The sequence below is a fragment of the Gallinula chloropus genome (genome assembly GCF_964237585.1).
Source record: "Gallinula chloropus genome assembly, chromosome: 1".
In the NCBI taxonomy this organism is placed as follows: Eukaryota; Metazoa; Chordata; class Aves; order Gruiformes; family Rallidae; genus Gallinula; species Gallinula chloropus.
Window position 1 is genome coordinate 84,958,377 of NC_140085.1, and position 13,251 is coordinate 84,971,627.

At 44.3% G+C, this 13,251-nt stretch overlaps 1 protein-coding gene across 1 annotated transcript; it reads right to left on the reverse strand.

The window, feature by feature from the left end:
- C1S (complement C1s) lies at positions 1-9,119 on the reverse strand. Its single transcript, XM_084273185.1, has 12 exons — positions 8,944-9,119; positions 8,441-8,506; positions 7,824-8,025; positions 6,391-6,568; positions 6,051-6,176; positions 5,219-5,418; positions 4,861-5,014; positions 4,513-4,628; positions 4,209-4,287; positions 3,827-3,964; positions 3,252-3,326; positions 1-1,221 (listed from the first exon to the last, which is right to left on the reverse strand). Exons 2-12 carry the CDS (start codon positions 8,443-8,445, stop codon positions 422-424), a joined length of 2,073 nt encoding a protein of 690 aa, XP_084129311.1. The 5' UTR covers positions 8,446-8,506; positions 8,944-9,119; the 3' UTR covers positions 1-421.
- Between the last annotated feature and the right edge of the window lie 4,132 nt (positions 9,120-13,251).

A 13,251-nucleotide genomic window follows, 5' to 3' on the forward strand; every position in this document is an offset into this window, starting at 1 on the left:
GCACAAAAGGGAATTTGGAGATTCTTTAATGCTGTTAGATATTCTGAACATTACAGGAAATACATAAATCAGAAACAAGTCTCTGAACCTACCCTGGGAACCAACAATTATTTTCTCTCATCTTCATTGAAATCTCCCTGTCAGGTGGGGCATGGCTAGGTCTTCAAGTAGGAGAAATGGGATAGAAAAAGATGAGAGGAAGCAACAGGAACCTCTTCCTGCAGAATAGCATCTACCTCTTACTACTATGAGTGGAAGACAGATAATTTCCCTTTCTATACGATGACAGTGGGAGAAAAAAGATACATATTCTTGACTCTCTAAGCAGCAAGTATCTTGACGTGTTATATACATAGAGTGAACAGGACCACAGCCAGCCTGAATCACATTTAGACAAGGTGACTGTGCTGAAAGGAGAAAGTTAATCCTGCTCAGTTTCTTCTTCATCTTCATTATTGTTCATGGTCTCTGTAATCCAGTCCAAATAACGCACTACCTTGGTGTAAAGCCCAAAGGTACCACACTTTGGTCCCCAGGAGACCAGCCCAGCCACGTAGTACCGTCTGTCATCAAGAGGATCTTGGATAGAATATGCTCCACCACTATCACCCTTACAGCTGTCCTTGCCACCACCAGCACAGATCATATTGTCAGTGAATCGGTATGCACTGGAATCGGCAGAGCCTTCTGGTTTCACAGATCGGCACCTATCCATGTTCACCACAGGAATCTGGGCCTTCCAAAGAAAAACAGGCAGTCTTCCAGTCTCTCTCTGGCCCCAGCCAGCAATGTAGCCCAGAGTCCCTTCTTGCAACTCATACTCAGGTGATTTACCAGGAAGACAGAGGGGTGAGATGTTTGGGCCCATCTTCACAGGATCCCTCAGCTTCAGTAGTGCAATATCATTATCAAAATCTGTCCTGGTGTCTATGGGCTGCTTCTTCCAACCAGGATGGATGAATGAAGCCTCTGGGATCAACTGCGTGCCTTCCATTGTCCGAAAATCTCTTCTACCAACATTGAATACCCCAGCATACATGGTGGGGCTGTCGAATCCCTCCAGCACATGAGCTGCAGTCATCACCCATCTTTCAGAGATGAGTACTCCACCTCCTCTTGGGTTCTCGAAATACACCTGCCAGGGGAAATTGCCCTTTTCTGCAAGGGTGCCTCCAAAAATCTTCGCTTTCTCTCGGATGGGATTACTAGGCACCCCACAAACTGGAAAGAAAAGGAAAAAAAGAGGAACCACATGGGAGAATGTGCGGTTAGGAATAGGGATTTCTTTGGTACTGCTAAAAACCCACATAGTTCCCTCCTTTCTGTGTCATCTAAATCATTCTTAATTCTGAGTAACCAATGTTCATAGTCTATGTCATAGAATTTGAAACATCTTTTTACAAAGAAATTCAAGAAAAATCAAGCAAAAGTACTATCAACATTCAATTTAGGCTAAAAATACTCACTCTCAAATTCTTGTTCTGGAAAGCAGTTGTCGCCCCGCCAGAGTTGGGTATATCAAAACTCAGAATTTAATCAAATTTTAGTTAGAATTTTTCCTTTGCTGAATATGTCCTGTAGGTGAAGGGTTTGCCTTTGACAAAATATTTGCTTAAGTTCTTACAAATAAGACAATTTTTTTTTCTGAATTCCAGATAGTGTCAGGTTAAGTGTTCAGGTTTGTCACTGCTGATAAAGCATTTTTCTTTTCTGTTCTTTTAGTATGGAAAATCTTAAGATCTCCATTAACCCAGTGCTTATCTGTAGATCTTATGGATGCAGAGATGTTCTGTGCTCTTTCAGTAAAATGTTCTATAAGGTTTTGAAGAAGATAAGCACTAAGGGCATAAATAAGGCTTGACATTCTGACACAGTTAGGAAATTGATTTCTTATCACATTGCCTTAGTAATTGCCTACATTTTACCCGTAGTCACACAGTCCGAGATTAAGGAACTATAGCCAGTAGATAGCTTCCAATTTAAATGAAGCAGTTTGTTAAAGAATTAATCTGATGTAATTAGAGAATGATTTAGGCTGGAAAGTACCTCTCAATGTCTCTAGTTCAACCTGTTAATCCATAACTGTCCTTCCCCTTGTCCTCCTAACTGCAAAGCCAGGTTGCTCAGGGGCTTTGACAGATAACTTCTGATTATCTCCAAGGATAGTGATTAGCCAGCCTCTCTGAAGAACAGCTTCAGTGCTTCAGGGAAGAATTTTTCCTTAAATACAGTCAGAATTTCCTCTGATGCAACTTGTGCCCATTGCCTGCCATTGTCTTACTGCGGTGTCCCACTGAGAAGAGTCTGGCTTCATATTCCTTGCATATTCTTGGGTACTAAATTCCCTGAGAAAATCTTACAATTTGCCTTTTTGCACTGTGGACTTGTGTAGTCCAAGTTACTCACTGAGCTGGCCCTTAAGAGAGTTGGAACCACCTTCAGCTAGATCTTGCACTTTGCCAGTAAGGATTCGGGAGTCTCAAGTAGTGAACAAACATCATGTACAACTAGCCTTAGGAATGCTGCCTCCTCTAAGAGAGTAAGCTGAACAGTGTGCAGAAAACATAGGATTAAAAATGCTCTCAGCAGGAAGTTAAGATCCAGCCATAACTATGAGCAGGCAGGAGCAGGACCGCTCAGTGTCTCCTGAGTACACAAAGAGAGGATGAGAAAGTCCTTGACCTTGCTTGAGCCTTCCATTCACACTTAGCATAGCTGAATACTGAAGGACACATTAAACCTTAAGGGTTTAGGCTATGACTTCCAGTGAGACCATTCCCTATAGCGCTGTACCTGTAGTGCCCAGAGGACAGATGGGCACTACACCCGAGAGAGGCCTGAAGAGAAGCTACAGCTGTCAGTGCAGCTTGGGAGGGACCACAGACAGAAAAGGTCCAGCATTCTTGGACATCTCTCTTGACTTGTCAGTCTTCTTGCAACTAACACAGGCAGAGACCCAAAGCACTGAACAAATAGAAAACCTACACACTTGAAGGTGGGGGAACTGGTGTAGAAACACACACTGATACTCGAAGAGGTCCTATTACATGAGCTGTCTTTTGTCTCCTGTTTATTTCTGCTGTCTCATCTGACCTTTCTTTGGGGATCACAGCTTTCAGAAATGTCTTGTCCAATGTGATTCAGACAACACAGAAAGGATACTTTCGGGCTTAACAGTTTATAAATAGAGAGATGAAGGAAGCAGTTGTCTTCATATGCCATATACACATATACACAGTTTTTGGTAGTACCTGGGATGCACTTTGGTAGCTTTGTTCCCATCTCTTCATTGACCCATTCTCCAGTGGCTGAGCAATGATACACCACTTGGAAGACACAAGAAAAGAGCACCATAAGGATATAATCAAGATGAAAAGAGGGTAAGCAGCATTACAGTATAAGGTGATTTATTTCTAATTTGCAAAGCAAGCACAGCTTGGTAAACATTGCTGAGAACACCCTAGAAGTACACGATTCCACCAGTGTGTTTCTATCTCTGTTTTGGAGGAACCTCATCTGATAGATTGCTTGAGTCCTTTACTTCTCCACCAAAAATGTGTGCTAGATGTGAGAAAACCCTCCATGGTTTCACACACCAGGCAAATGGAGAGAAGACTTGCTAATGCATTTAAGGTCAACAGTCCACATACAGATGTTATTGCACTGTAATAAACGTAACAGTGACACAAAACTAGTGCCTGGAACCCTACACCTCTAAGAACTTTTTCCCAGTCTTGACCTGATGGGATATAATCCCAGCCCCGTGACATTGCCATTTCTTAGGATGTTGATCAAAGTATGCTCATGTAGCAGAAGCCATGCTTACCATCATCTTTGTTTTCTAGGGTATAGTAAGGTGCATCACACTGATACCGGAAAGCAGCTTTGTACAGAGGCTCATGAAGCTCAGAGACGTATATGGCTTGGGCATTGTCAATAGGGGTAGGATCATCACAGATCACAGCTGTAGAGAAGAAACAAAACCAACCAAATAAAATCAAAGGGGCATCCTCACCCAACAATATGATGATTCTGTACAATGGGGAACCACTCAGCTCCTCTGTTCCCTGTACAGTCATCAGCATGCCCTTCCTCTGAACCCTTCAGAATGCTCACATCCCAGTCCTTCAGTGTTCTCCTAATCTGGATAAATAGCCTAAAGACTCCATTCCAGTTTGCTTCCCAGAATACAGAGATGAATCACTTACGAACACAGCTGAAATGGGAGTTGGTCCATTCACCATTGTTCTGACAGCTGGAGTGAAAAGTCGTAAAGCTGTCCCGTGACTAGGGAAAAGAATACATGATCCATGTAAAGCCACTGGCCATGAGATATATCTGACACAGTCACTCCAGTGGAGGGTCCTCAAAAAAAGCTGCAGTGGCTGGAAGAAGTTTTCACTTATTATAGCTGTGTGAGTCCCCAAAGGTGCTCAGGACACCTGAAGGGAAACAGTATCAGGAAGATACTGAGAGGGACAGAGAGGATTTATGCTTTTTTACGTAACTTACCGTCACAACTTCATAACCTTCCACACAGGTCACCTTCACATTGTCCTGGAAGATATATCTGTTCTTCTTTGGTTCAATAACAGAGTTGGGGATGACACTTTCGGGACATGATACAGCTTTGAAGAGATAGGTGGAAATCAGTGATTAACTGGTTGAAGATTTATTCTCCTTCCAGCTCCCAACTTCTTTCTCCCCAGTGATTATTTTCCCTAGCAAACAGGCATCCTCCATTTACCCAATACCACCAGCAGCAAACATGTTAACATGCTGTTGTACCACGAATCTGACCTGGGACAAACCCTCCCTAACTCAGCAGCAGCAGGCATGCTTTCCTAAGTGTTTACTCACGATCCCCATAGTAGCGTATTTTCCAGCCTCTGTGCTGTACTGCGTGGTCTGTTTGGAAGATTATGTCAAGAGTGTTGCTCCTGGTTTTGATTTCAGGAGGATCTGGAAATTCGCTGCCACAATAGGGACCAAAACGCTGCTTTCCAGAAACAAACTAGGAAAACAAAAAACAAGAAATGAGAAATACCAAATGTATTGAGAGAGACATTCAAATATATATATATATGCATATTCAAATGTATTCCCAAGAACCTGAAAAGGCAACACAGATGAAAATAAAGTTAAGCACTCAGAGGGTCTTCTGAATATGAGGAAATTGAGGGTAGATCCTGATTCCCTCCCTAAGACCCACACCTACTGTTAAGCTGTCACGGCAAGTCCCTTTTGAGTCAGCTGGTTCCACATCGAAGTCCCCATTGGGTATGGTCAACGTTACAAAGTAGCCTGGCCTCAGAGTCACTCGGTATGCACACCGTGAGTTCTCTGGGTAGTCGTTGGGGTAGTTGGGGCTGGAAATCTCCCCTGATAGCTCAGTGTAGACACTTCCACTACAGTTCACTAGAATTAAGAAAGGAACATGGGGAGGATTCAGAAAGGACAGTCCATCTATGAAGCTGGCAAGTTTTCCCTCTTCCACTACATCTCCAGTCACCATGTCACAAACATTGCATCTTTCCAGGAAACTGAAAACAAGGTCGCTATTGATCCAATCAGTCAGGGACTTAACTTGTAATGGCCATTATTTTTACCTTCCACCTGTGATTTAGGCCCCTTCCCCTCATGCTCAGGTCCTCATATTATACTCCTTTCAACATAGACCATTTGTGACCTTGTAATTTTTTGATTCAAGTCAAGCAGTCCCTTGGCCATTTTTGTGTCTTTATTGCAATGTCCTGTTTTGCCAGAGATTAAAAGATTCACAGATAGCAACATGCTAAGAAAGGTCTTCATCACAGGCTTTAAAAAGTGTCATTTAGTAGCTTCTTAATTTTCTTGGCACAAAAAAACAGATGTCAATACTACTTTAATAGAAATTCCCCAAATCAGGGTCTACTGCTAGTTCAGATTTGCGCTGGGATTTTTTGTTCCCCAAAACATACCTGTCACAACTGGTTGTGATAGAAAAGGTCTTTCATGTACAGTATCTCACTTTGCCTAAATTAACTCTTCCTGTTGCCCACTGCTCTTACCTCCACATGTTTTGTTGTCCTTATAGAGGAAATAATCTGGTGGACAGGTACAGAAGTATCCTCCAATATAATTATTACAGTAATGACTACAAGGTTCCTCCACAAAATCTGTGCACTCATCCAAATCTGCAAGTATGAAAAGATGAATCAGCCAAGACTAGGAGAGAGCCCTAAAGGCAAGAGGAACATGAGAAAGTGGAGCAAACACTGACAGACAACAAGAAAAATGTGTCTCTAAAACAGCATTTATATTGGCCATACTGCAAAGGAGCTTTCTGCCAGCTTTACTTCTCCCCCAGCCTCAAAACTAGAGAGTCAGAGGAGGCTGTTTTAGCCTTACCCACTGCAACATAGTAGGCTGCAAAACCAGTGAAACGCTCCTCGTTGGAAAAGTCTGATTGGAAATTCATAGTGAGGGTGTCGTAAGGGATGTGAAATTCCTCTACAATGGAGGAACCTGGGGCACGAGGTTTCTTCCGCCCACAAAGCACACCTTCAACTTGGCCAACAGACAGGATCTGCAGAAGAATGCAGAGAGGTTTTATCTCGTTAACTGGAGTATGTGTAATTAACAACATGTGTATTTCAGCTAATAGGTGGCTAACCAAAAGCTCCTAAATTGCATGCATTTCCCACAACGTTCAGGTAGATTTCTCAGGGCTCAGCTATGTCACAGAACTAGCAGGAGGCACCAAGGCTGCTGTGTCATCCAAAGAGCTGGTCAAGGGTGGAAGTCAAGGTACTGCTGAATGGAACCCCCAGACATCAAGTTTCATAATATTTGTAAGATGCCCAAGTCTACCAACTTTCCTGCTGTGAAACACCTATCTTAATTTCTCAGACACAAATTAATCCAGAAATTGATCTCTGTTCTTTGTTAACAACCTTTCCTCAGACCCATTTGTATAAAAAATCAACACCATGGTTCAAACTGGCAAAAAACAATCACTGACAGTTTGCAGAGCAGTCTGACAGGTTCATTAGTTTGTTGCAAAAGAACATGTTACTATAGCTCCCAGCAGAGCACATCCATCCTACTCTCACACCTTTATTCTTCTCCAAGCTCTCTTTCTGGTGTTGTACCTCATCATTTTGTCCCTTTTTACACATAGCTATTACAAGATAGAATGGTCTTGTTTCTGTCTGTTTTCTGTGTAAATAACTGGTATTTTATGCCCTGTGGGACAACATGGAACAGAGATACTGGGTCTCTGTTTTAAGAAATCTGTGTTGCACAGATCATAGGAAACTGTGGTACAGTGAACCACAACACTTTATCTGAATTCCCACTATCCATACATAGATTTCTTGACTGTTTTTAACCTTCATCATTTCCAATCAATTTCTGATAGCATTAAGAAACCCATGTCCACTCACAGTTTAATTCTGAATAATTTCTGGGACAGAAAAGCAATGCCCTAAGAAAACAGTCCTTTTCTAGCTACAGTTCCCTGGCTAAGAATATGCCTTGCAATAGGGAGGTGTCAGTAATGGCTAAGACGGCTTTTCCTATGAATATAGGAGCAGTGTGGGGAGGAGGCCACAGATAAGACACTCAGTTGACAGGCAATGCTTATGTGGTTATGAAGCAAACCCAAATCAATTTAGTGACTGCTAGTGCAGATATGCTCAGTCGTTTGGGCTTCTTGGAGCTCAAAAGAAGAAGGATCTACCTACCTTCTCTTGCAGCCCTAAGCTTTGCACACAGCTTTGCTGTTCTGTGCTCTAACCTGCCTTCCTTGTCTTTTTCTTACTTAAGGACAGGAACAGTACCTTCACAAAGTCATATTCACAGTTCTGCGATGGTTCAAGATCCATATGTGTAAAATAAAGGCGAATGCCATATCCTGAAGGGACCTGGATTTCCCAAGATTTCTGCACATCATTGGGATACACCTGAGGATAATTGGGTGACAAGATCTCACCATACATGGAAGCTGCATCAGCCCAGAACGGGAGACAGAAGATAAGGAACCTGAGAAAAGAGGTGGGAAGATGACATTGCAGGAGTCCTTTCCTGTCCTCATACACACACAGTCCTTAGTGAAACAGCTAGTCTGTGGCTGTACGTAGCACGCAGCACAGCTACTGGCATTGGAGTTCTAACGACCAATGCTGTGGCTGTGTGAGGCTTGTCTTTTTGCTATAGCCTTTGACACAGTACAACCTCAGTCATGCTCTGTTCCACTCCAGCTCTAAGAAGAGCTGGTAATGCTGCAGAAGTTGAACACAAGGGTTTGAAGTGCTATTCCCTCCTTGTTCTGCAGGCTACTTGGGCTATAGAAAACATTCAGATTTGAGAATCAGTACAGTACTACAGGAAAAACATCTCATTTATTAAATGAAATTATTAATAAACCTGAATTCCCCTTGGAGATTCAATAACTCACCACATCTGGAAAAAGCAGAATCTTCCTTTCTGAAAGCTTTCAGAAATTGGACTTTGGAGTTATGGTCTGGGACAAAAAAAACAGTATAATTGATTAGTTGCCTGTGCACTTGCATGTCTGCTAGGCAAGTCAAAGCCCCTAAAATCCCAACTTGTGAAGAATACATTAATATTTTGCCTCAAAAGAAGGTTTACATCTCTGTTCCTTCCTGCATTCCCCTGGTATCAAGAAGGGATGCTAGGCTCCGTACTGACAAAATGGAGCAATAATCCCTATCTTGGTACTCATGGGTTCACATTCTTTCATGACCATCAGTGTCTCCAAACACCACGGTGGTACACAACATATTAATACAGAAAGCACCAGGATACCAAATCTGTTCTTCCCAGCACCTCAAAAATTATGCTAAGCAGGGGAGCAGCTTGTCCTGGCTCTTCTAGATGTTAGACAGCAACGCTCAGGAATATTTTTCCTTTCTCATGCCTAATGTTTGCAATATTTACCTTCTCTCCCTAGGAGGTGTCTTGTTTTCTTCTTTCTCCCCTTCTCTGATCTCTCTTTCGCTTTTTCTTTTTTCCTCCCAGTGCACACCCTCCTCCAAAACGCACCCAAAGCTGAGGTCTGGGAAGAAACCTCGAATTCGCAATATCGCAGCACCCTCTACCTGTGGGACGCGGCTTCCCAGTCTCCCAACTAGGGTGGGATGCTCGGCTTGCCGGCTCTCGGGCAGGAAGGGGAATTTCCAGAACAAATTGCACAATCCAGTTGGCTCAGGCCGCGCGGGTGAGCACGCAAATGTGGCCTGTATCAGGCATTTTCGGGAAATCAGATGACTTTGGGGAAAAGGGAACAGAGTTTTCATCTGCTTCCCCTCTCCTCCCCCTCTCCACCCCAGCCTTTTTAAAGGTTTGAAGCAAAGTCCAAAGTGTGTAGAAAAGGCAGAGTCCACACGAGAACTGGTCCAGTGCTTTTGTGTGGAAAAACTTTGATCATCCTGTCCAGAGACCACTTTGCCAGTCCACTCTGTTACTACCCGGTGGCCACTGGGCTGCTGCTGCCGCTGTGCCTCATCTGATGCTTCAGAGACCCTTTCTTTAAGGAGGGAAAAAAGAGGAAAAGTCAGTGGCCTAGTCAATGTTGTGCTTCTCTGAAGCTACCAGCAGGAGTAAGAGTGCATTGTTTTGACAGGTTTTGTTATGGCAACACTCCTGTAAGTAAGAACTTGACTACAAACTCATCCCTATGTCTTTATTTACCAATAACTTCATGTAAAAGCAACTGTTTGTCATACTTCGGCCTGGAGCAAGTTGGATCGAAGACCCTTATGGAAAGGAGTTTCAAGATCTATGCCAGACATGGCCCGTAATCCAGCCAATTCCCACAAGACCAAAATACCACTATACAGATATGTCACTAATACTCTAGCATACCCCTTATCACAAACCAGCTACACTGGGACTAGACCTCTACTTTTCCAGTCAGCATAGCATGCTCCAGAGCTTGTTTTACCCAGGGCGAGGGGGGCGGGGGGTGGAAATCATGTTTCAGCAGGCCATAGGAAAAGTGTCTTAGCAAAGACCAGGTGAAACACTCCTTTATATTGCCAAGGGAGAGAAACACCTACAGATGAATCATAACTGACTTCACTATAGTCAGGATAAAGGCTTACTGAAGAACATGCCTAGTCTGTTTTCTTTGTCAAACTGAGAATGGATAGAGAAAGAAAACAGCATGTCATGTCACTTCTGATGTCTCTTGGGAGCACAGCTTTATGTTTCTAACTGGAATTTTGAGAACCAGGAAAACAGTGATGAAAGATACACAACAAATCACAGGAAGATGTTTTCTGCTTCAAACTGAGCAAAGTAAAGACCCTGCCAGTGATTCTTCAAGTTGTGTATTAAAATGAGCATAGCAAAAGTAAAATGAGTGTGGGGTGATATTATGAATGTCATTTCATCACAAGACAATTGTGTATTTTCATATAAACCTGACTCAACTTGTCTGTAGCTGTGGTAAATTAATATGTGTGTGAATATTAATAATTTTTAAAAGACATATACCTATTAATTAAGAAAAATATTTCTGAAGTTAAATAAAAAGGCAGCTGCATTTTATCTGGGCACCGATCTGCATAAAGCTTACTATGCAGAAGATCAGTGATATTTATATATGTATTGCGATTAAATACATATACAGCATTTGATTGCATTTGCCTAGACCTGTGTTGTTTTTACAATTCATAAGATGAAGCAGCTAGGTAATATATTTTACAATTCACTGAAACTACGCTGGAAATTGTATTAAAATAATAATGTAAAAGAGGCAAAAAATACAATTAACATTAATAAATTATAACATTAAGTTTGACAACGCAATATAATTCTGCTCGGGGTTACATGCATTCTCTTAAAATTCCTAAATTACATGACCACATACTGCTTTTCTCAAATTGCTTAAGACAAACCTTTTCTTAAGATGAGTCAGAGCTGCATAGCTGTAACCTTTCTGCCAGATGTTGTGAAGAACAGTAGGGTTCCAGTTTTCATAAAATTACAATCTAGAACAGGCCCGACTGGCTTGTTTTCCCACAGGAAAACTTTCCCAAGTTCTTACTAAAAGCCACGCTTTATTATCTGGAAATACTGAGTAGGTGTGTAAAACAAAGGGAATAAATATCAAAAGAGAAAGCATAACATTAACTAGGTGAAATCCATCGGCAGGCAATCAAGAATATGTAAGTAGCAGGTAAAATATCCCTGATCCACCAGACCTTGCCAGTAATTTGCCAGATTGACGTTCTGCCAGTAAGCAGATTCAGTGGGTTTCTTGCATACCGTACTTCTCTCATCTCTTGTGACCCAGGCCAGTTTTGTTGCTAGTGGGTAGTTCAAGGCCTCGGGTAAGTGCCAGGAAAACCTGTCTGTGTGCTTGTTTTCCAGCACACCAGCACCTGCATGCTGGTGAACTGCTCAGGATAACCCACTGCTTTCCACCTCTGCACATTGTACCTGGCGAATTTTCACCAGTCACAGAATCATAGAATCATAGAATGGCATGGGTTGGAAGGGATCCCACGGATCATAGAGCTCCAAATCCCCTGCCACAGGCAGGGCCACCAACCTCAGGCCTGGATCTACACAAGGCTGCCCAGGGCCCCATCCAACCTGGCCTTGAACACTTCCAGGGACGGGGCATCCACTACCTCTCTGGGCAGCCTGTTCCAGCACCTCACCACTCTTTCTGCAAAAAACTTCCCCCTAATATCTAATCTAAACCTTCCTTCATTTAGTTTTAATCCATTCCCCCTTGTCCTGCCATTGTCTGTCCTTTTAAAAAGTTGAATCCCCCCTGTCCTCCTTATAAGCTCCCTTCAGGTACTGGAAGGCTGCAATGAGGTCCCCCCGCAGCCTTCTCTTCTCTAGGCTGAACAAGCCCAGCTGCCTCAGCCTCTCTTCATAGGGCAAGTGCTCCAGCCCTGTGATCATCCTTGTGGCCCTCCTCTGAACCCTCTCCAACAGTTCCACATCTTTCTTGTATTGGGGGCCTCCAGATCTGGACACAGGACTCCAGATGGGGCTTCACAAGGGCAGAGTAAAGAGGGACAATCACCTCCCTGTCCCTGCTGGCCACCCCTCTTCTAATGGAGCCCAGGATACCATTGGCCTTACGAGCTACAAGAGCACACTGCTGGCTCATGTTAAGTTTCTCATCCACCAGTCTGTTCACTTCTTTTATTCCCTCCAGCACTGAGCCTGAATGCGAAGCCCCCATAACCTCTTAGTAAAGCTTGGGACTTGGGACCATGCATCACCATGTACACATGCATCTCCACTGTACCACACTGCAATGCCTGCTGCTTTCTGGACTCCCTTCCCCAACACCCCCGGGTGTAGCTTCAGTTTCAGTCCATGACTGTGAAGCACAGATGATGCCTGCACTACTTTTCCGACAAAAGAGAAACCCCAGTCTTGTTTACACCCAAGGGTAAGCTCTGACTCACAGCTGGAGATAACTGGTGTGGGTTCTGCTATGACCTTCCTAGGGACACCCATCCTCATCACGCACACGGCCTCACCAGCAGTCAACCAGTGGCCACGGAGGAACAGTTTACATTTTTGTCCAGTTGAGTAAACATTCCTAAACACTCTGGCCTACTTTAAACCACAGGGCTGTAAGCGGTGTCGCAGCCGCGGTGGCTCCTCTAGGCGCGACAAGATGCGGCGCTTCCCCAGATGCGCCAGCCGCTCCTGCCAGCGCGGGCAGAGCTGCCACCCCGCGAGCGATGGACGCTGCTCTGCGGCTCCGTCAGTTACAGGCGGGAGTCTCCTGCCTGTTCCGTCCGGCTTGGAGCTAGCGGCGGAGGCCCGGCCCGCCGGTCCCGGAGACACCGGGAGGGGGCAGCAGAGACGGGCTGGCGGAGCCTGCGAGGGCGGGAAGGGACAGCCCGGGGGTGGAAGCTGCCCGGCCCTGAGAGGCCTGCCAAGCCTGGTACTGCTGGGGACGGAACGGATGTCATCGGGGTGGCTGCTTGCTACCCTGACGCTCCCCGGACACGCCAGCTTCGTGTGCCGGTCACACCGTGTGTCCGTCCGTCGGCCCCCCCCCGCAAACAGAGCTGTAACTCCCTGGATCCAAATTTCGGGGCGGGGGGGGGGGGGGGGGGGGCGGTGTCGTGGTAATGGGGGTGTCCAGCGAACAAAAGCAGTGATGACTGAAATACAGGCTCTGTCATCACAGTTATTTGTGCAATAATTTCCACACCTAAAAGGTGAACTGTTTTCAAGCATATCGTTCCCTCCCCATCTCAA

What these genes read in the sequence shown, in the direction of transcription:
- C1S (XM_084273185.1), bottom strand. An exon ending in GTGAATATGACTTTGTGAAG is followed by an intron (nt 6,569 to 7,823) that starts GTACTGTTCCTG and finishes ATTCTTCTGCAG; the next exon opens with ATCCTGTCTGTTGGCCAAGT. An exon ending in AGCCTACTATGTTGCAGTGG is followed by an intron (nt 6,177 to 6,390) that starts GTAAGGCTAAAA and finishes TCATACTTGCAG; the next exon opens with ATTTGGATGAGTGCACAGAT.